We start from the raw sequence: 23,830 nt of genomic DNA on the forward strand, positions 1-23,830 counted from the left end.
ACCGATGCCTGTACTGAATTGGGGACAGATGACTGATGCCAAACTGTTGCAGTGCTCGTCTCCCTCTGTCCTCTGATTAATCATTTGCATATTTGTCCAGCCAGCTCATGTAACTTCTGGTAAACTAAAGCTTTTACTGGCAAGAGGGCAAGGTCATCACACCATCAAAACACCCACACAATCTCTATTTACCAGTGCATCTTTCCTTGGTCCGCCTGATGTCAAGTTCATTACTGTGGGCAGAATATGGGCTGGTTGTCATGGCTAAATTTGAATGCAATATTTTCACCATACAGGAGATAACGGACACATTTTGTTAATGGCAGGAATTACTTTAAAGCTTAGTACATACACAACAGTAGTGGGAGAGGTACTCTTGATTCTTTGATGATTTAAATGTACCAATCCAACAATGCAAAGAAAAAAGATATAGTATTACATATCACATTATCAAATTGTTGACGCTAACGCATTGATGCGTTTGCATCATTTTCCTGTTGCAGGTGGTCGAGGTGGAGCTAGTTTTAAATACTTTGGTCGGGAAGAGAAACTATGAAAACGATGTAATTTGTATAGATCATTTTACCAATGTGTAGTACCTGGCCACATGCTCCAAACAAATAGGGGTCAGCACTTCACCACTACTACTAGATCCATATAATCAAACTTTACAGTCACGCCACAACCAATAGCAGCACAAGAATACATACAATTCGACCAGACTGCCGGAATACTCTTGATAGCCGGAAAAAATAACACTGCTATCTCATAATCTTCATGTGTGATGTCGGCCTACATGTTAGCCAACTTTGAGTTTACTGTGACACTAACCGGGAGCTGTATGGTCCATTATTATCCTGATTTGAATTAAATCCAAAGTGGCAGAAATGAAGAAACAACCTGTATTTTCATACATCAAACTAAACAAGCCTGGGCTAGCTGGTTAGCATGCTCATTTCAGTAGCAACACAATCCATAGACATCCCTGACACAACTTAAAAATGGTTACTTTTTCACATTCTGTTGATAAGGTTAGTTCTGTTTTTTTTTTTTAAAGAATTCTGGCAAGATCTTGCACCTTTAAGCCTTAAACAGTCATTTAAATGTAACCATCTGAACATTTTTGAATGGAAATTTCTCTGAACCCACAAAGGGAGCCTGGACTCCTAGTCTTAAATCTTCATCTGTAATGTAACTAGCAACTAGCTGTCACCAATCGGAAGTGGAGTAAAGTGTAAAGTAGCATAAAATGTAAGTAAAGTACAAGTACCTTAAAACAGCACTACAATACTTCCAGCACTGTTATAGTCATGTTTTTGTGCAGAATGATGTGTATTTAGTACCTGCTATACTGAATACCTCATCCCTAATGATTTCAATGTTTTATTAAGAATATATTAAAAATAAATCTTTAAAAGGGAACTGTTGTGCTCAACAGCATTGCAGGCCATACTAATATATAGTAGTGTCTGCTCTATTTAACCAAATGCTTAAAGGGGAAATATATAGATCTTTTCTCTTATATGAAGAAGAAAACACACTGAGTGAACATGAATGTTTTATTAAAAGTGTCACAGTTGACAGCACTGAAGTAGACACAGAAGATCAGTTCTGTACTAAGTGGTCTAACTATTGTTGTTAAACTTTTACATTTCTGTTCATCCATCTCAGGTCCATCACTTCTAGTTAACTAAAAACCTTTACTGACAAGTGGGCAGGTTCATCTCACCGTCAACACACTGGCAACGCATGCCCGATGTGTCGACAGGTTTTCTGTTACTGATACACACGAAAGTAACATGATCATTATGGACCAAATATAGCTTATCTTGAGATCCATATCTGAAGTCAATATTATGCGAACGCATGGCTTCTCTATCCACAGTGCAGGGTTCTGCAAAAGATAACAGATGAACAGAATTGTATTAATGGGGAATGACTATACTGCATATACAATTATTGCTCTTCTTGGATAAAAAGTATATTTAGAGCTTGATAGATAAGCACGTCTTCCCAAATGTAATCGCTAACATGTAGTGTTACAATACTCAACATATAAATCATTACTGGCCAGCCAACTGTGAAAGATGTACTGTAATATTATAATAATTATTATAAACCTTTTTAGATTGAAGCTACATAAGACCTAAATAAATGCTACACTGTGTAATGGCCCTGTATAATTAATATATTCTGTCAATATTAATCAAGCCACTACATGCAAACACTGGGAACCAGAATATCAGTTTTGCGTTTGCAAAATCCTCACAGAATGCCACATGAAAAATGTCTGTGAATTGTTACTTACTTAGACACCTGATCCGTCCAATCCATTCCCCATTGATGCAGGTTTTGTAAGGCTCACCCTCCATGGTATAGTAGTTCTGACAGCGATAGTGAACCCTTTCTTCATGGCGGTGTTGGAATCTTAGAGCTTCTGTGGTGTCTCCGTCTGTAAGGGGTGGTGACGTCCCACAACCCAAAGAAGCTAAAAGAATGTAAAAAAAACACAAAAATGAAACCAAATGAGTCAGTCCCAAAAAAGCCTTTTGATTATTTTTCTTATTGAAGTCTGTGTGTACACACTGCCAGTTTATTGGTGTTTCCTGAGCAGAATTCCTGCGTGTTTGAGTTTTCAGGGAGCAATAAGGTTCACAACATGGACTGCCCAGTGGGATTGTACAATGCATGTCTCATTGCAACACACAAACACAAACTGTTTGCATCACTGGACATTCCAGAAATGCTTACGTACAGCATCCTTTATGCATACAGCATATTTGTTCAGGCTCCTATCAGTCTTGTTCATAAAAAGCTTTCAAGAAATATGAATATCATAGTTTACGTTAAGTAAATTTACAGTTTTAAATTCTAATAAAAAAATTGGTATGGCCATATTCTCAGGGGTCCCTTGGCCTATCACCTCAAGATATCTAAATTAATATGGGTTCTATGTCTATCCATATAAAAAAAATAAAAAATAAGATAGCACCAATTATATATATTTTTTAAATTGTGGTGTCAAACCTAATCGCTATACTGTATAAACACAAAACTGGCAAACTTAAATTCCATTTGTGAAATACATTTTGTACGTACGTGTGCACGTAATGTTTTTCTCCTCCATTACTATGGGTAATCAAATTAATATTGCAATTTAGATTTTTTTTTAGCTGTTAGGAGATATTTACCATTTATATTGCTATCAACACATAGAAACTCCAGTCACACATTATCCCTAAAACAACTATATTTGTTGTACCGTTATGTTCTTACCTGAACAGTTCCTTATCCCTGTCCAGCCACCTTGCTCACAGGTAACAGTAAAAACTGTTTTATTGTCGTTCCTGCATTCATATTGGACATGTTCATTGAGCCTGTAATTATCCTTTTCATTGTTGGTAATTTTTGCATTGTCGATGTGAAGTTTTTTAATGTTTTGTTCATGAAACAAAGTCAATGCAATTACTTACCAAACCCTAAATAAATTCAAATATTTTGAAACAAACAATTTAATTTCAGAAGGAAGCAAGGTACTTCTCATGTCAGACCTTGTGGTGCTCCAGAATGAGCACCACAGAATATTGATCATTTAACAAAACTCTCATAATATACACATGTATAACCCGTTAAGGATGAAAAAAAAGGAAAGCTATTTTGGCCAGACAAGTTGTAACGATGGAAATGAGGCATGGAGCTGTAGGTTAATGAGTGCTAACTATTTGTCTGTTCAAAGTAGATTATTAGTTTTAAATTAAATAAAAAACATGTTTGACATTTTGCAATAGAGAAAAAAGATAAAATAAGATGCATGCTCAAGACAATTGTTAGAAGAACAGGTGGCAGATCTTAGCGAACCACTAACTGCATTTTTTTACTTTGCTGCTATAAAAAAAACACCAATGTTTGCCCCAAAATGTATTCATAGCGATTCAATTCTAATCTGATAAACAATAATGTAATTGTGGTGGAAGCATGAAAAATAAAAGTTGATAAAATGATGGGAAAAAACAACAACAATCGTCCTTTCAACTATATTGTGTATTGTATTTTCTTACTTCTACATTGTGGAGTCCCGATCCAACCTGCTTTCTCACAGGTTAGAGTAAAACGTCCCTCAGAACCAGCCTTGCAGGTATAATGGACCTGCTCCCTGTACCCGTATATGGTCTTAACCTCTCCATCAATGTCTGCCTCCTCGTAAGATTGACTGTTGCATGTTATCTCTGTAAAAATAATAATAAAAAAATGTAGTTATTCTGTACACTGACTTGAAAGTGACATTTTACTGTCATATCAGAGTTGGCACATCAACAAGTAAAGTATTCAGATATTTTACACCCCGATGTAAAAGTAAATTGTACTTGTGTTGTGCAAATATAAGACAAGCAAGATGGTGTAGATCAGAGGTGTCAAACTCATTTTCACTCTGGGCCACATCAGCATCATGTTTCCCTCAAAGGGCCGGTTGTAAATGTAAGACTGTGTAAATGTAAGTACTCCTAACATATTGGTAAATAACTGTCTGTGCATTTGATTATTGTTTATTCAAGTGTAAAAATATTGTACATGCAGTTATATAAATGTAAAAATATATTTCAGCACATTTCTGTTATTATAACTTACGTAAATCCTTTTAATTCAGGGTTAAGAAACCTACATTACTCTGTCAAAGATCAAACTATTAAAGAAAATAACAAAGACAAATATCAAACACAAGTTATTACAATAACTTTGTTCAAAGCTTAAAATCCTTTCAACGGTGCATTTGTACAATCCCACGTGAAGTATTTCATGTGTTGTAAAGCCACGTTTAAAGTAGTCTTCAATGTACTCACAATACACATGTCAAATACAGAGTAGCCTATGAAGAGCTGCTTCTATCACTGTTGTGTTTAAGTATCTCATAATTATGACTTTCTATCTCATCATTTTGACTTTCTATCTATCTCATAATTTCGACTATGGGGATATTTTTATTATCAAGTCTAACTCTAAATTAATTAATTAATTTATTTTTTTTTTTTGCTGGCGGATTCGCGGGACACATAAAATGACGTGGCGGGCTGGATTCGGGCCGCGGGCCTCGAGTTTGACAACCCTGGTGTAGATGCTTGTAAATATGGCACCTGATTTTGCTTCTTTTTCAATGTGATCACCAGTTTTTTCTTTATTTATGTCATGGTGAGGGATGTATAATGGGGTGAACGTGTTGTAGCCTTGTTATTGAGCGTGGAGTACCAGGAAACATTACATATATGGATCTTTTTTTTCTTGGTCTACAGCAGGGGTCTTCAATGTTTTTCAGGCCAAGGACCCCCCAACTGATAGAGAGATGGAGCAGGGACCTCCTGACTATATATGTTGTATAAAATTGTGTTTTATATTAAACTGGGCCTAGTGCTATGTATAAACACACCTCTTTATTGTGCATTCAATACTAAGCTATTCAAATAATACACAGGTTCATATATTCATGTTTTCATTTTAAACATGTGCAAGGTACAGTGAGTAGGGAGGCCATGCCACTGCCATTTATAAACATACCTTGTCAGCTGATACCAATGCCAATATCAACATTGTCTGTCAATTGCATGATAATCATGCAAACAAGCTATTCAAATTGATGTTTTCATTTTAAACATAAATGTGGAAACGAAAAATGAGTGATGGCCTATTAGTGCCACTGCCATGCATAAACACAACTGTTATATTGCATACAATACTGAACTATTAAAATAATGACAGATTCATGTTTAGAGAAAAAAACAAAACTTTTTTTTTTTTTTTTTTTAATTGTCTAATCAACCAAAAATTTTGCGGACCCCCTGTTGAAGACCTCTGGTCTACAGAGCAGCATTGCTTGATTTTCTCTGGAAAAAGGCTGATAACTGTTGCAATGAGCACCATAGACTGGGACCGAGGCAGATTAATAGTATATTGAAGTAACTGCATAACTTGGAGAAGGAACTTTTAGTTCCTGATTTAGTTCCAGATCTTAGTTCCTACGATTTTTGGTGGAAGACAGCAATTACGGTAAATAAATGTTTTAAATGTTGCAGAAATGAATGTTGACATGTTTTATATGTCAGGTAATGACTTGGAATAAAGTTGACTAAGGAGTTGAAACACAGAGGTGGGTGATAATTTATACTGTATGCTTTATAAACAGTCAAACCTGACAACAGGTGTGATTATGTGCTTAGAAAATTCAAATGATTCAAGAACAGCATCCTCACTAAAACTTTGATATGTACCTCTCTGTGATAAGTCAAATAGTAAAAAATAATATAAAGTCAAAATAATTCATTGTTTCATTGTATTTTCACTCAAAAACAGGGTCTACTTTTATGTAAACAAGGTCTATTGGCCCTAAATTCCAAAATGAAGGGAACGATTTGTGGTAATGTGTTGGACTGAAGTAAGACTAAAGGTGTAAAACAGAATTGATTGACAATTTATACTGTATGCTTTAAAAAAAGTCAAACCAGGTGGGGCCATTTTTGACCCCAGAGGACAACAGGTGTATGGCAGTCGGGAGGACAACACAAGGGTTTTAAATAAATAAATAAATCCTAACTGGACCAAAAGCTCCTTCCCCGCTTTCCCAAATATGGATACAAAATTACCAGTAATGTCATAGTTAAAACTTCACAATACCTTGACAAAGTGGATTTGGATTCCATCCATCTCTGGTGCATTTGGCCGAGGTGGCACCATCTGTCTTCTTGTAGCCCGTCCCACACAAATATGTTGCAGTCTCACCCAATGTCATTCGTTGGCGCCATTCAACACTCCAGTGATACACATGCTGTGGTCTTTGATTACTGCATACAACCTCTAGAAGAAGAGAAAGACTTGCGTAACTTAAGTAATAAAGATAAGATTGATCATCATCTTCATCACAAATTAATGAACCATACACACACACAATAAAGAACAGCAATCTCATAATCTGTGTCTGGCACTAAGCCGTGTAGTTTTATACCTTGGCACACTGGGTGGAAAGTCCATTCTCCATCCTCTTTGCATGTAGTCACTACTGAGGTACCCCAAGGGTGTGAAATCCAGTACTTATCTCCACACATGACTCTCACTGTGTCACCAGGTAGAAACACATTTCTGGAAGGAGATTGATACCTGGTTCCCTTCTGTGGCGGCAGTGTCAGTCTACATCTTATTGCTTCATTTGTTGGGAAATTAAGCATATTATCTGTTAGCACCAATTTGCTCTTGTCAGTGTGATATAACCATCAAACTGGATGACTCAGTTTATACTTACGTTCACATGCAGGTGTGGGGCTCCACTCTGCTCTAATTCCATGTTTGATGCATTTTGAAGGTCTGCCTACAGTGGGTTTATATCTAGCATCACAACGAAAGTGCAGGACCTCCTCTTCTTTGTACTCTGGAATATCTCCAGGCACAAAACCATTTTCAATCTCGGGTACTGCACAAGTTATCTCTGTTGGAAAAAAATATATATATGTTTTTTCATAAAAAGGGGATGCACAGTAATCATTATTGACCTTACTCTGGAGTAAAATAATATCTGAAACATTCAGTTGGGAGGTATTTTTGGTTCTCACATTCTCATATCGCCAGATCAAATCCCAAATGCAGATTAGTCTGAAACCTCTCAGTTCATTTTTTTTTTTCAAAGTGGCGCTATCAGCGGGTTATCAACATGTGATGCAGCACTGAGCGACCACTGACCAGGTCGGTGTAGATCACAGCGCAGTAGTAACAGCCAATCACAGCACATAAGGCGTGCTATATTATGAGTTGTTATATTAAACCTTTGTCAAAACCAGTCGAAAGTACAGCAAACATCAGTGCAGTTTATTGTTCTTCTCTCAGCAAAAATGTTCAGTTTGTACATCTTCAATTCCATTCCTTGCCTCTCTCCTCGTGCTTTAGTCCTCCCACCAGAGGAGAGAGGAGTTAATCAAAATGTTTTGCATGTCATTTTAAAGCAACACCAATTCAATATGACATTTGCAGCTGCAACATCTGTCCATTGGCATGCCCCTTCATCCTGGTCTCCCGTTTAACAAAATTGCATTGACAAATACGTTTTTTAGGAAAATTATTTTCTCCTGGATTAACTTAGTTTTTGTTGTTTCACAAATATGTTTCTAATCATAGTCTGCAGAAGTACACCAAGGGAGGAGGTCAGAGTGGATGGGTGGGTCAAACAAACACAAGACTTTCACACAGGAGACCGCTGTTTGTGTCCCGTGTGAAATCAAATGTCAATATTCACCTATTTTGATTCACATCCTTAACCTCGATACCATAACATGTACTTATTTGAAGCCAAACCATAACCATATACTAAACCTAACAAAGAAGGTTGTGTTTTTTTGTGTGTTTGTTTTCAATTTACAACGTTAGCGTCATGTTGAAAATTGCGACCGCAATCAGGGAGTATGTTTCCTTCAAAACATAATTGAGAATGCAATTTAGTTGTATGGGATCATAATTTTGAATGAGACAGGTTTGAACTTTTTATGCTTTTATACAGGCGCTGATAAGACTTCTGCAAAGGATACACCTGTGCACCCACGATCTAAGCTCCACCGGCAAGCCTCTTCTTTCCTCGCGATGTATTTTAGGAATCGAAACATCCTTCAAGATGAAGTTGATTTCCGAATCACAGACAAAAGGGCGGAACAGAGAGGAGACAAGGAGGCACAAAAAGGAGAAATGCGAAGAGTCTTTGTAATTGGCCCGGCACATCCCATGGTGGGTTATGTTTGTATTTGTGTGTTCCTGTCTTCCCCTTTGCCTATACTTTCACCCTTTTACTAAAAAGGAAGTAATTTTGGAAAGCCTGCTGTACCTTTGCATGTAGGAATTTGTCCACGCCATTCTCCATTTTCATCACAATACATTTCTTGTGACCCAGACAGGATTTCAGTGCGGGACTTGCAGCTGAATTGAACTACATTGCCATAGGTTGCTTCCTCTGGGTCCCCAATCACCTGGACATTCTGTTCCACGTGAATCACTGGGCACTGTTGGGCTGGAAGGAAAACAAATAAATCATAAATTGGATGACCAAAAAACTTTCAAACGTTTCAAACTATAAGCACGTAAGAAATACAGTTTTTCAATATTCCCTGACACAGTGACATTTCCCCTCGTATGTAAGGTACTGAACAAATATGATCCTTTATTTCAGCTTTACCTTCACAGACAGGAACCACACCATCCCAGCCTTCAGACATGCAACGCCGGTATTTTGTGCGACTGACCATTTGATAACTGAAAGGAGTATTATGTAGAACATGGATAATGGAAATGGCTTATTAATAGTCAAACTTAAACTGCACCTCTTGTTATGCACGGTATAGTGACACAGAATAATATGTACAAAGCAAAGCACAAAGATATAAGTAAACATACAAATTAACAGTATACAATTGTATTTATACATATTTTCATACCCTTTGTTGCAGGTGTACACAACTTGTGACCCAAAGACAAAATCGTCTCCCTTTTCCAGATGAAAATCTGCAAACGGGGCCTTCCCGGGATGGCCACATGATCTCGCTTAAAACATAAGAATGAAAGAGAATGTGGGTAAATATATTTCTAAGGCTCAAAATACAGTGATGATACAGGTGGACCTCCATTCAATAATATGCAGTACGATATTTTAGTATCTGCTGATGATGAAATAGTTTCTGTTCAGTTTAATTTCCACATTCACTGTTTCATTATTGACAGTCCATTGTAAAAATCGTTAAATTGAACAATAAAAGAATTAGAGTAAATGGTACTGAGAGAGCAATACTGTTTATATTGCACTATAGTGATTCATACTTAAAAGTACATCAATGCTGGTGAGGAAATTTCACCATTGAATTTCTCAAAACATTCATCAATATCAATTTGTTTCCTACATTTCTGAAACATTGTATTGACCAACATTCAGCATTCTGACCACAACCTAGCTTAAGGTTAACTTTGTCCCCAGACTGGATGTCAGTGTGTTAATGGTTAACAGAGAGCAGGTTAAATATTTAGCCCAACAAACGTTTTAAATGTAAATTACAAACTCTGCTGCACTTTTATTTTAGTTGTTGCATTTGATTTGAGCAACTTACAACTTATTACTACACCGTAACTGCACTCTAACTGTAATTCTGGTATATTCTATTGTATTGTATTTTATTTAATATAATATTTAAAAACGTTTTCATTGCTTATCGTTTTTAAATGTCATTCTTAATGCTTTTTTGACAACGTAAAGCACTTTAAATTATCACTTTGTTTGAAAAGAGCTATAAAACTGCCTTGCATGATCAGACTGAAAAAAACACTATTGTGCTCATACATAAGTCAACCGTTCCAAGTACCAAGACTTTGTTCATGAAATGGCATCAAATTGAGACCTGAGCTGTGTTTGGAATATCATGAAAATGTTACTAAGTTGAACCTCATCAAATTGCAATCAATAAAATGACTTTTTTAAACATGAAAACATTTGCCATTACATTTACGTAATGAAGGGCATGTCTAAGAGAGACTTGACTTTTTCCCCTAAAGAGAATCTAAAATGGAAATGTATCTTTTAGATATGTTATTTACCCCATTTCCTGTAATCTTGCTACATATTGTAATACACCCAGGGGTCAACAACAACAGTATTCATTCTGTTGGTGGTGAAAGTGTCTAACAGAAAGCCATTCAACTTACGGGAACAGGATTCCTGTTGGACTGCCAGCCAGCCCTCACTCGTGCAAACATATCTGATAGTTGGCCCGGATGTATTGTAACCAGGTTCACATGTGAAATGTATCACATGTCCTCCTTGGTAATCAATTCTTTTGGTCTCTTCTGAAATGTTGGCATGAGGAACATCTGGGAGCGTTAAGCATTCTAACAAAGAACATCATGGGGAAAGAGGATGAGATTACACACATTGTCACATATGGCGCATGTACAGTACTGCAAAAATGTGTAGGGTTGGCTCATCCAAAGTTATTTTCAGCTGCATGCAACACATATGACAATAGAAAATAAAATAAACAAATGACCACAATGCTGAGAGGCTAACAATAAAGCAAAGAAAAATGGAAGTTATCAACATTGAAAAGGAAATACAAGGAAGGACAGCGCAGAAAAACTGGCATCTGCTCAAACCGCAGCACTTTTACACTAGTGAGTGTTAATGAAATATGTGTACACAAACACGGCCATTTGAAAATCCACATATCAGATACCAATATAACGTACAGGTTATTCTTCTCATATCTATGAGTCACGTCCACCAAAAAGATAAACAACTTTTATTGGGTGCCGTTACTCTTTATAATCCCCAAATGCCAATTTTTTTAGTTAAATGGAAACATCAGAATATAAATAATTCTAAGTATACACATCTAATATTGAGAGAGAAAGTAAATGTATCCCCTTCACACATGCACTAATTCTTCCAGTATTAAGGAAATACCACAAATCGAAACATGCAATTTACAAAGGCGTCTTTCTCTTCTCTGCATAAATCTGTAGTTTAAGCTAAACGCTGTTTATCCACAAAGCTAAATGATAACACTTCAGTAATGAAACAACTCCGACTTACCAATCTGTGATGAAGAAACTTCCACATTACCCCACAGTTGGAAAAACAGAAGGATTACAGACAACAGCATGGTCTCTAGACAAGCGTTTCCTGAGCAGAATTCCTGCGTGTTTGAGTTTTCAGGGAGCAATAAGGTTCACAACATGGACTGCCCAGTGGGATTGTACAATGCATGTCTCATTGCAACACACAAACACAAACTGTTTGCATCACTGGACATTCCAGAAATGCTTACGTACAGCATCCTTTATGCATACAGCATATTTGTTCAGGCTCCTCTCAGTCTTGTTCATAAAAAGCTGTAAAGACATATGTATATCATAGTTTAAGAAGTTGTTTAGATAAATTTACAGTTTTAAATTCTAATAAAGACTTTGGCTCGCGATTAGAGATTGCTGCCTAGATTATGCTCAGCAGCAATGTTTGACCAATTCAGGAAGTGAGACGTTCTGCAGAGAAGTCCTCTGGAGGAAGTCAGGATGGGAGGTTGGGTGAACAAAGCACAGGACTTTAATACTGGAGACCGGGCTTTCCATGCTGTGTTTCACATGCTGTTGGGTTTAGGCCTCTAAAACATGGTTCTAGTTTTGGCAAAATGTGTAAAGATTCAACGCACGTTGTGCTTCAAGTAAGTGTTGACTTTCAATATTTAAAGATTACCTGTTTTTCTCTACAAATGCGAAATTATGAATATCATGAAAGACCAAAACTAACAATGAAGAAAAGTGGCACAAAATTGTTTGGCTGATGCATATTTCAAACTATTATTAGACTTTCCTGATGGTATATTTTCAGAATTAGCTTTATTAGCCAATAATACATGCATATAAAAGGGATTTGACTTTTTTTTGCATCTCTCTAAATGTACTTAGACAGAAATCGAAAATGGAAACAGCGAGGGACAAGGACAACAAAACGACACATAGCAGGTGAACACTGCATCATCTGCACTTAACACTAGGTGGCAGTTTTTGCACAACCTGGGAGAAAACTGGTAAAAACCTGTACCACCTTAACTTAATACTTGGTGGTAGTAATTTCTTTGAATAAAATACAAGTCATTACAATGTGCTTGATCTTAAGTGCTGCTTAGAGAAACCCATGTAGAAATGAAATAGCATTTGGGAAACCTTTTGTAAAAGTATTCGTAAAAGCGGTCGTAGACAACGCTCTTAACTTCTAAGACCAGACATTGTCATTATCAGGAAGGAGGCCAAGTTGTGTAAGTTATTGTGCTGCATCAATATTCTGGATATTATCTTGTTGTTGTTTTCTCTTCCAGAGAAGAACAGTTTCAAAACAGCTCACTTGAACCTTCCTTTAAGCACATAAAGATGGGACAAACAGACTTGAGTCTCATCATACAAGTCGAGGCAGAAAACAAGGGGAAATACGTATGTTTTATTAAAATGACCACACAGAGCACTGAAGCATAGCCACTGGATCAGGATATCACTGGTCTAACTCTTTACTTTGGTCGTCCCCCTGGCTCATGTTTATATCTCATCCAGTTAACTAAAAACCTTTACTGGCAAGTGGGCAGGTGCATCTCACCGTCAACACACTGGAAACGCATGCCCGATGTGCCGACAGGTATTCTTCTTTCGGTACACTTGAAAGTTATATGATCATTATGGCGTGAATATATCTTAAGTTGAGATCCATATCTGAAGTCAATATTATGCGAGCGCATGGCTTCTTCATCCACAGTGCAGGGTTCTGCAAAAGATAACAGATGAGCAGAATTGTATTAATGGGGAATGACTATACAGCATACTGCATATACAATTCTGACAATAACGATTCTGTTATATTATTTCATTATAAACCTTTTTAGATTGAAGCTACATAAGAACTAAATAAATGCTACACTGTGTAATGGCCCTGTATAATTAATATATTCTGTTAATATTAATCAAGCCACTACATGCAAACACTGGGAACCAGAATATCAGTTTTGCGTTTGCAAAATCCTCACAGAATGCCACATGAAAAATGTCTGTGAATTGTTACTTACTTAGACACCTGATCCGTCCAATCCATTCCCCATTGATGCAGGTTTTGTAAGGCTCACCCTCCATGGTATAGTAGTTCTGACAGCGATATTGAACCCTTTCTTCATGGCGGTGTTGGAATCTTAGAGTTTCTGTGGTGTCTCCGTCTGTAAGGGGTGGTGACGTCCCACAACCCAAAGGAGCTAAAAGAATGTAAAAAAAACACAAAAATAAAACCAAATGAGTCAGTCCCAAAAAAGCTTTTTCTGTCTTTTCCTTAATGAAGTCTGTGTGTACACACTGCCAGTTTATTGGCCTTAACCGAGCAAAAACTAAAACAGTTTAATACACAGCTACCTTCATGAAGGTTTTAATGTTCAGGGCTCTTAGAGAGGTTTTAATTCAACTTTTTTTAAGTTAAATTCCTGGTGAAACTGTCTTAAGTTACAATCATTTTTATGAATGACTAAACACAAAGGCGAAGAATCACTTCTATTTACTTGGGGAAAAAAATAGCAGCACAAAGATAATATGTATCAGGGCAGGGTAAACAGAGCAAATCATGCACTCTAAGATTGCAGTGCATTGTGGGAGACAACTGACAATTGGGTCATGGATCATCTATTGCCATCATTTCCCTAGACATGGAGCATGGGGACAAGAAAAGTATTGATTTACCTCCACATGTTGGGAAGGGATCACTCCACTCTCCGCCTGCTAAACACTCAACTATTGCCTTCCCATGAAGAGTGTCTTTAGGATTGATGCATTCAAACCTCAAGTTTTGTCCTTGTCTTAGTTGATTGTCTGGTACATGTGTGTTGAGGAGCACGCCGTCTGGAACACCTGGAAATTTGCATTTTTCTGTTTTGAAGAAGAGAATCTGTTTAATCAAGAGGTTAAAGCTGCAGCATGTTAGACTTAAGATCAGACTTTTTGGATTTCATGAACCCAAATCTGATCAATGATATTTCTGAAAGATTACATCTGTATGCAAATGTATGTAAATGTATTACTTATTTGAATTATACAAAAATACTGTAGAAGTCGGTAGAGGCATTGGTCACTAGTTTCTATCTAAGGACATGTTTGTTTTTCATCTAAGAGTCTATAATTAATACTTGGATCACATGACTTTCATTTGAAAAGGTCTGTTGTCAAACCCTCAGCTCTGTTGAGCTTTATAACGTCTTCGCTGTTTTTCTGGTCTGCAACTTTACTGTTTACTCAGCAACAAACAGCAGACACAGTTAGTGATTCGCTGATGAACATAGTGCGCCATTTAGCAGCTAAATAACCAGATTCTTTTCGTATGATTTGGTGAAGACCAAGCGGCAACCACTGGTGCTAAGAAATGAAGCCAACGTGGAATTGCTTAAAACTACAGTTCCTCAAATGGCCACTTGAAGCAGGCTCCAAAAGTCAGTCAATCTCCATAGACCCCCAACTTTACAGCAGAAATAGACGTTCACAGCCTGGTACAAAAAATGTACATATATTTGTCCGCATTCATGAAGGGAGGGAGATTTAAAAAACATGTGTTGTACAATTCACCCTTTTAAATTATTAAGGCTTAAAATTAGGCATAATTGAGGGTGTGGCCGTTTTGACTGACAGGTGAGTGCTGTCTCAGGTCATTAGCTGCTAGCTCCACCGGTGATGCACCTAATTGCCTATTTTAGGCTGTGTCGTTTCTGCAAAGATGGCAACAGCTTTAAAAGGGTTCTTCAGAAACCTATGGGTGAGTAAGTCAATATATATATTCACTGTACACCATACATAGACAGTCTATGGTGGAGGCCAAAAACAGAGCTAAAAGAAGAGTGAATATTTGACTTTCATTTGCTCGATGGCCAGAAACACAACTCCAAATGAATGCAAAGGTTACTCTTATTTCTGCTATATGTGTAAACAGGCAACTTTTTCCTAAGAAGTTATCAACTCAAAAGTTGATCTGTATCACGGTTGTACCACAGTTTGATTCCTGTGCCTCCAAATGGCCAAAACCCCCCAGTAATTATAGGATTAATTATTGGTATATATACAGTATATACAGATTCTTAAATGGAAAAGGCACCTGTGATAAAAATGCCTTTAAGTTTCCGTTTTAGCTTTGACCTGATGCTTGATGCTTTGAGCTAAATGTGACCTTGGACGTCTCTCACAAGTCTACCTCCATGTCCTGTGTGTCTCTCAAAAAAGATGGGTTAACCCAAATATGCAAATTAAAACATCAATGTAAATAGGATTAACCTCTAATGAAAAGTGAACGTACCAGTGTAAATTGGAAAGGCCGCATTCCACTCCTCAAATTCTCAGTTTGTAAACATTTAATTTCTTGAGACTATTTCTATTGTAAATGTATCATCTTATCTATTATCATTTTATTACCATCAGCATTGAGATGAGGCTGCATCCGGTGAACTGCAGGAGTGCTGTCTGGAGAGAATAAAACAGAAATTATCAAATTAAAAACTCAGTGGACAGTTTATTGTTTATTCAGATTCTTATTAGTTGTTACCAGGGAATCAGCTACTCTTCCTGGGGTCTACGTCCCACAGGGTTAGGGTTAGGTATGCAGCCATTTTAGTGTATTGTAACATGATCTATAATTAAAAATGATTACATAAATGTTTACATAATTATTATTTGCATCTTAAACGCTTTACCTTCACAAGAGGGGAATGGATTATCCCACTGTCCATCTTTACCACATATCAGCACTGAACTGCCATTCAGAAACTTCCCAGGACCATCACAGCTGAACGTGAGGAAGCGGTCAGGAAGTATGGAACCTTCATTTTCCGGTAAACCTTTTACCGTAACACCTTCGTCTACGGGTGGGAGCTCGCAGCTCAAAGCTGAGTAAACACAAAGAGTCGGTTAGGTCAATGAAGGGAAAAAAGTGGGAGGACGTTGTATTTAACTCATTGTTATTTAGCATAGAAACACAGGACTCCTATAGATAATGTAACGACCCTGGATAGTTATGTCGTGACCAACAATTTAATTCATTTTAGCTTTGTTTCTGAAAAATCACGTTTTGTGGTATACATTTGCTTAAATACAGTACCACTGAGCGGTTGTAGAAGCCAGTGAGAGGTTTGAACCACAATTCAAAAAGCTTTGGTGTTGCAGTTGTGAAGAAAACACAGCACCTTAGTTGCTGAATTCATCCAAAATTGACCCAGAAAATCAAAAGTGAATTGTTTGAAGCTGCAGATTTTAAAATATTTTTTCCCCAAAGCGTAATCTTCCACCAGCCGTTGAAGCACATACCAGTGAGGGGAGCTTTCTTGCCAAAATGCACTGTGGGAGTTGTAATTAACCCCTACCTAAAAGTGTTTTAATATACACAGGTTTGTACCATTGACTTTTCATCAAACCAGAACCAGATATTTGAATATACGGTTATTAATCTATCGTACGAATGATTCAGCCGGGAGAGTTTCATGCCGATCATACGCCATAGAAGTGCTTCAACTTTGAGTTATGTAACAACGTCTATGATGTCAAAATGAACGGGAGTTTTGCTTAATAAAATCTTTCTTTGAACAAAATTGCTGCTGTGTTGTTACCAAGACTTACGATCACATATTGGCACATGATTGGTCCATTTGTCCATCAAACAAGTCCTGGTGGCATCCTTACTCACCATTTGATACCTACAAAGAACAGTACGTTAGTGTTAATCATAAATGATCGAGCAGAGAAAAACAATGTGCCAGGTTGATAGCTCTTTTTCTGTTGTCTTATACACCATTCAAAAATAGTTATGCCGCGTCTGTAACACTTTATTTGAACCCAAATATTTATAAGCAGAATATAAACAAGTAATACATAGCGTATAACACAATATAATGTAGTCGTAAGCACATATGGAAACTTTTCTTTGCTTTTAGAAATACATTTGTCACAATAACTCCTCATGTGAAACCTGTAGCTGCTGCACCAGATTGACAATATATTACAATAACATATATAATCTAACTTACACATAATCATATAAAACATTGACAATCATTAAAAACATTTAAAGAATGTCCTTATATCTGCTTACATCTACATTATACTGTGTTTTAAATAAATAATTGTTTTTATGAATCATTCCAAATGCACATACCCTGCATTACAAAAGTATTTGATTGTGGTTCCAAATACAAACTCTTCACCGTTGATAATTTCATAATAGCCATTGGGAGTTTCATCAGGAAGTTCACATGGCTTTACTGAAAGAAAAACAAAAAAAAAGAGATCATTCCTCAACCAAACATTTTCTAACATGATTTTTCAAATCCTATTTTGAATGTTATCATTTCACGCTTCTTTGATGCATTTTAGTTGAAAGCGCCAGTAAACTGACAGCGACGTGATTTCGTTTCAACTTTGTTTGTTGAATAATAACATAATAATAACTCTTCATTGTGCAGTAACCATGCTATTTGTTTTTGCTTTGAAGAAACATATTGATGTCTAGTTGCTGGAAATTGTTGCCCAAAACATAAAGCAGCATATTTCAACTCTCAGTACCATAACAGTTAAGTTATGCGATAAGTTATTCAGACATTTCCCAAATAATAGCATGAAAATATGTAATTATCATCTCGAGACAATTAATTGCACACAATAATCTGTCAAAAAACAGTCAAACAAGATTTTAGAAGAAAAGATAATGAATTCCAGCATATCAAAGGATTCACATTTGTTGTAACCTGATTACTGCGGTCACTCAAAATGGAAAGAAAGAAAGAGTCGAGCAGAAAGACATTTAACTCACAGTAGCACGTTCCTTGACCATGACGGGCTGGCAACCAGCCTCTGGTTGTAGGACTACATACATAAGTAATGGTTGGACCTGATATATAACCAGTATCACAAGTGAAATGTATCACGTTTCCCTCGTGGTAGACGGCTTTTTTGGTGTCTTCTGACACATGGGAGTGAGGAACATCTGGGAGCTTTGAACATGCTAACAAACAGCAACATGTGAAGAAAAGAGGAAATTGGTCTTCTCAACAATTGTACACTAAAGACGCCAGTCAGAGTCATATCACAACATGTGAATCAGAAGATCTTTAAATATGTGGCTGGGAAAAAACATAACTGTGCACTATACTGTAAATACGCCAACCACAACATACACACTTCAGATCCTGTTTCTTTTAACTTAACAACCATTTGCACTTTCCGAGTGTCTTACCATTCTGTGATAAAGAGACGTCCACGTTCCTCCACAGTTGGAGAAACAGAAGGATGAAAGACAATTGCATTTTGGCCAAGTCTAACTGTATTGTATGTCACAAACTGTATTCTTTGTTTGTCCCCAGCTGTAGTCCTCAGGGGGTACCAAGGGACAGAACATGGACTGCCCCGTGGGATTGCACAAGGCTTTATGAATACAACATGACGCATGGAAAAACACACAGCACGCACCTCACATAAGCAATCCTAAAAGTTCCAGAAAAGTCCATGTAGAGTATCCTCTGTGCACTGATAAATCAATCCATAGACTCTTCATAATGCACATCTTTAGTATCCAATCAAATTCATGAATGAAGTCCTGTAAGGGAATTTGCTTTTCAGCTAGAAAATATGATACTTTCTGATAACATATACACTTTTGGAACGGTCCTCAGGAAACATTTATGATGAATTGCATCAGGTTTGACCTGACAGGATCAACAACAAGGACAAAAACAAATAATATGTCTAATACACGACAGCGTAAGGGCAGCCTAATATAAATTGTTTTGATTGAAGCTGATGTTTGTGAGTATCTGCTGATGATGAAATAGTTTCTGTCCAGTTTGATTACCACATTCACTGTTTCATGAACAGTGTTGACACTTGTGCAAAGTCCATTTAAAAAATCGTTAAGTTGAACAATCAGTCAATAAAATAATTAGAGTAAATGGTACTGAGAGAGCAATACTGTTTATATTGCACTATAGTGATTCATACTTAAAAGTACATCAATGCAGGTGAGAAAATTTCACCATTGAATTTCTCAAAACATGCATCACTTTTATTTTTAGGACATTGTATTGACCAACATTCAGCTTGCTGAACCCCCATTCTGACCACTACCTATCTTCAGGTTAACTTTGTACCCAGACTGGATGTCAGCGTGTTAATGATTAACAGAGAGAAGGTTAAATGTTTAGCACAACAAACATTTCAAATCTAATTTTAAAAACTCTCCTGTTTTATTGACAGGTTACTCTACTTCACTTTTATTTTATTTGTTGCATTTGAGCAACTTACAACTTATTACTAAACTGTAACTGCTCTCTAACTGTATTTGTATTTGAATTATATTTAATTTAATGTATTTTATTTTATTCAATCTAATATTTAAAAACGTTTTCATTGCTTATCGTTTTTGAATGTCATTCTTAATGCTTTTTTGCCAACGTAAAGCACTTTAAATTGTCACTTTGTTTGAAAAGAGCTATAAAGCTGCCTTGCATGATCAGACTGAAAAAACACTATTGTGCTGATACATAAGCAAACGTTCCAAGCACCAAGAAGTTTGCTGAATCACTGCCTCCCTCTAAAACGTTGCTCAAAAGGCATTTTTCGAATTCTGTTTTCCTGGTAATTGTTATGTATGCTGCATGTCTGTAATAAAATAATGTACGTATAATAAATTACGTTATTCACAATGAATTATTGTAAAATGTTATAGAGGTGTGCTACAGAAATCACGGTTATCAATATTATTACATGTTGACAACTGTAATGGGAGTGCACTGTGTTTGATCTATAAATGCTGTTTTGTCCCTCTGGACGTGATTAGAAAGATTCCACATCATTATAAGAAGCATTTTATGTTTTATTGCTACAGTTGACCAGCATTTTACAAAAAGAGGGATTGGCAAAGTGTGTTGATTTAATGTCATTTATTCATATTTTGACAAAGGTTAACTTATTTCTTTTCCTCAGGTATTTTCATAATTGCACTTCCATGAAAAACAGTGCTGGGTAACTGAAATGTATGAGATAATCCTTAAATTCAAACTTCACATAACTGGCGAGTTACACTATTGAGGGAGACATCTGACAGTTTTAAAAACCTGAAGCTGCTGTTGACACAGTGCATGTATTCATAGGAATTGATTGGGTCTGTGGTTGTAAGAAATCTCTTCACATTTCTTTTTAAAACTACTTATTCTGCACCAACACAAAGCGTGGCACGACAATTTTAACACCTTCAACACCATTTAGTAATTAAAGGCCTGGTTTCGTAACATAATCAATAAAAAGACAAAATAAAGCCTTTGAAATGTCATTGTCTTTCATTCAATATGGCAAAGCTTTATGATTTAAAATCACTTTATTACACAGATACTTGATTCAGTCATTCAATGTCCAAAGACCATATGTATAATGTATCAAGACGATACATCAGTATGAGTAATACACACATGGCGTTATTATTGAGACTTCTTTGGACCACGAACAAAATCGGCATCACTGCTGGTTGGAAGCTGTGGGAGAAAATGTTTGTGTTCAGCATAACATGTCAACATGCAGTGGGTTAGAATATTTCAAAATAATCGGTCTAGTTTTTGCAATAAAACTCTTTCCTGACTGAAGACTTGCCCTTGTTTTGTATGAACCCCGATACCCGCGGGATGCCAGACAATTACATTATTTTTTAAAGCCAGATTGAATATATTGGTATTGTATGAAACTGGATGACCAAAGAAATCCAATGGTACCAACCTTGTTACTAGCTGGTCAGGAAGGGGGCTAAATAACACTATCAATTTTGGCATGGGAAAAATTGGTTCTCAGGGGTCCCTTGGCCTCTCACCTCAAGATATCTAAATGAATATGGGTTCTATGTCAATCCATATAAATATACAAATATTGTTGTCCAAGTAACATTGTACCAAGTATGTTTTTTTTTTTTCAATTGTGGTGTCAAACCTAATCACTATACTGTATAAACACAAAACTGGCAAACTTAAATCTCATTTTTTGTATATATTCACGCAGCATATATAACATATCTTTAAATCTGAAATCGGCTTAAAGCTTCCTGTTTGCGACTTTGTGAAATACTTTTGTACGTACACGTGTGCACGTAGTGTTTTTCTCCTCCCATCGGCCATCTTTGCATCGAATTGTGTCTGCACCCGATATAGTATAATCATGACGGCACTGATATGTTACTGCAGAGTCAGACAAGTATTCCTTCTGATATGAAGCCTGAACAACAGCATTGTCAACTTTACGTGGTGGGTTGCAAGGAACGCCAGTTGCTGCAAGACCTGAAAACACGTAGAGCATTAGGTTATGCCGTGTAATCTTTTAAATAAACACACTTAATTACATCTGATAGAATTAGACTGAAGATGACTCATGTGTACAGATTGTTTTGGGGGATACTCCATTTGAAAGCCAGTTTCCCTCGCTGCAAGTTAAGTGGTAAACCTGTGCGTGGTATCCTTCGTTACAATCAATCCGTGCGGTTTGACTTTGTAAAGGTGGAGGTGTCACGTCACCATTAGCAATCACAGGAATTTCTCCACACGTTGTATTCGCTAGAGAGATCATCATTACAAACATTTAGGTCTGTATATTGTTGCTAACAAACGTGATTCTAGCAATAACAAAATTACTTCTTTCAAAATTAGTCTGCATCAAATATGTGACATAAAAAAACAAATTTAAACTAACATATGAATTGTTCATAAGCCTATTAAAACAAAAATATGCTGCTGTGCATCCATATCAGGTATGAGGAATGGGGCAAGATGCGTTCACTGTCAATGTAGTACGTGGGAGTGGGTTCGACGTCTCTTTCAGAATCGTTCATCGTTTATATGCTTAGGAAATCTTTGCTTATTCCTTACTAAATGTTTTACTTAAAAGTGATGTACAGCTTCAAGTAGATTTTTTGGATTACTTGATGCAGGTTACAACTAGACGTGTAGTAGATTAAAGATGATTTACCAATGCAATGTTCAAATCCAAACCACCGGCCTTCATTACATTTGACCTCAGCCCACCAGCCTTTGGTAGAAAGTTTAAACCCTTCATTGCAGGTGTAGAACAGTGTGTCAATGTTTGGACTAACGCCAAATACATGTGGTACAACAGCTTTCGGACATTCCAACAGTGAAAAACAACAACAAAAATAAGTTATATTCAGATAGCATCAACGGTAAAATAGCAATTGTTGGCATGCCTACGCGCGTAACTAAGATAGTTAACATGCTGGACGCTGTTATTGTCATTTTGAATATTAGCATGCTGGCATTAGGATCAAAGCACTGCTGTGTCTAAATACAGTACAGCCTCACAACACCACTTGCAAAGCTTTAGATTCTTGGTCTGATAAAACAAGAGAGAAAACATTTACAGACTATATATCAATATCAATAAGTGCTTCAGGAGCAGCACTTATCAGACATGTCTGTGTTGATGGGAGAAACAGAGCATGAAGGAGAAATTGTTCAACAATACACATCTTTAATTTTGTTACTGTGGGTTATCAAATTAATATTGCATTTTAGATTTTTTTAGCTGTTAGGAGATATTTACCATTTCTATTGCTATCAAAACATAGAAACTCCAGTCACACATTATCCCTAAAACAACTATATTTGTTGTACCGTTATGTTCTTACCTGAACAGTTCTTTATCCCTGTCCAGCCATCTTGCTCACAGGTAACAGTAAAAACTGTTTTATTGTCGTTCCTGCATTCATATTGGACATGTTCATTGGGCCTGTAATTATCCTTTTCATTGTTGGTAATTTGTGCATTGTCGATGTGAAGTTTTTTACACGGTGTCCCTGAAACAAAGTCAATAAAATTATGAATTACTTACCAAACCTTCCAGGTTTTCGGGATAAATTCAAATATTTTGAAACAATTTAATTTCAGAAGGAAGCAAGGTACTTCTCATGTCAGACCTTGTGGTGCTCCAGAATGAGCACCACAGAATATTGATCATTTAACAAAACTCTCATAATATACACATGTATAACCCGTTAAGGATGAAAAAAAAAGGAAAGCTATTTTGGCCAGACAAGTTGTAACGATGGAAATGAGGCATGGAGCTGTAGGTTAATGAGTGCTAACTATTTGTCTGTTCAAAGTAGATTATTAGTTTTAAATTAAATAAAAAACATGTTTGACATTTTGCAATAGAGAAAAAAGATAAAATAAGATGCATGCTCAAGACAATTGTTAGAAGAACAGGTGGCAGATCTTAGCGAACCACTAAC

The 23,830-nt window shown here is 36.6% G+C and overlaps 2 protein-coding genes across 2 annotated transcripts in view; both read right to left on the bottom strand.

Annotated features, from left to right (window-relative positions):
- Window positions 1-1,545: 1,545 nt before the first annotated feature.
- On the bottom strand, window positions 1,546-11,818 carry LOC116395682 (complement factor H-like). Its single transcript, XM_031869747.1, has 11 exons — window positions 11,594-11,818; window positions 10,708-10,890; window positions 9,453-9,558; window positions 9,194-9,270; window positions 8,846-9,028; window positions 7,283-7,465; window positions 6,989-7,183; window positions 6,661-6,840; window positions 4,059-4,226; window positions 2,309-2,488; window positions 1,546-1,894 (listed from the first exon to the last, which is right to left on the bottom strand). Exons 1-11 carry the CDS (start codon window positions 11,661-11,663, stop codon window positions 1,701-1,703), a joined length of 1,719 nt encoding a protein of 572 aa, XP_031725607.1. The 5' UTR covers window positions 11,664-11,818; the 3' UTR covers window positions 1,546-1,700.
- Window positions 11,819-12,974: 1,156 nt separating this feature from the next.
- The window catches only part of LOC116395627 (complement factor H-like), a 15,268-nt gene continuing 4,412 nt past the window's right edge, over window positions 12,975-23,830 (bottom strand). Inside the window, exons 9-20 of the mRNA XM_031869654.1 lie at window positions 23,228-23,425; window positions 22,464-22,746; window positions 19,026-19,035; window positions 18,788-18,872; window positions 18,365-18,556; window positions 17,711-17,816; window positions 17,176-17,252; window positions 16,257-16,448; window positions 15,979-16,026; window positions 14,266-14,451; window positions 13,611-13,790; window positions 12,975-13,312 (exon numbers count right to left, since the gene is read on the bottom strand). Coding sequence (XP_031725514.1) covers window positions 13,119-13,312; window positions 13,611-13,790; window positions 14,266-14,451; window positions 15,979-16,026; window positions 16,257-16,448; window positions 17,176-17,252; window positions 17,711-17,816; window positions 18,365-18,556; window positions 18,788-18,872; window positions 19,026-19,035; window positions 22,464-22,746; window positions 23,228-23,425 — 1,751 coding nt within the window. The 3' untranslated portion in view covers window positions 12,975-13,118. The remainder of the gene's footprint in view (window positions 13,313-13,610; window positions 13,791-14,265; window positions 14,452-15,978; window positions 16,027-16,256; window positions 16,449-17,175; window positions 17,253-17,710; window positions 17,817-18,364; window positions 18,557-18,787; window positions 18,873-19,025; window positions 19,036-22,463; window positions 22,747-23,227; window positions 23,426-23,830) is intronic.

Source organism: Anarrhichthys ocellatus, unplaced genomic scaffold (assembly GCF_004355925.1).
Source record: "Anarrhichthys ocellatus isolate YVR2014 unplaced genomic scaffold, GSC_Weel_1.0 scaffold48, whole genome shotgun sequence".
In the NCBI taxonomy this organism is placed as follows: Eukaryota; Metazoa; Chordata; class Actinopteri; order Perciformes; family Anarhichadidae; genus Anarrhichthys; species Anarrhichthys ocellatus.

Coding starts and splice junctions, on each gene's coding strand:
- LOC116395682 (XM_031869747.1), bottom strand. CDS start 11,663: ATGCTGTTGTCTGTAATCCTTCTGTTTTTCCAACTGTGGGGTAATGTG. Junction 10,891..11,593: donor AGTTTCTTCATCACAGATTG/GTAAGTCGGAGT, acceptor GTTCTTTGTTAG/AATGCTTAACGCTCCCAGAT. Junction 7,184..7,282: donor CCCCACACCTGCATGTGAAC/GTAAGTATAAAC, acceptor CAACAAATGAAG/CAATAAGATGTAGACTGACA.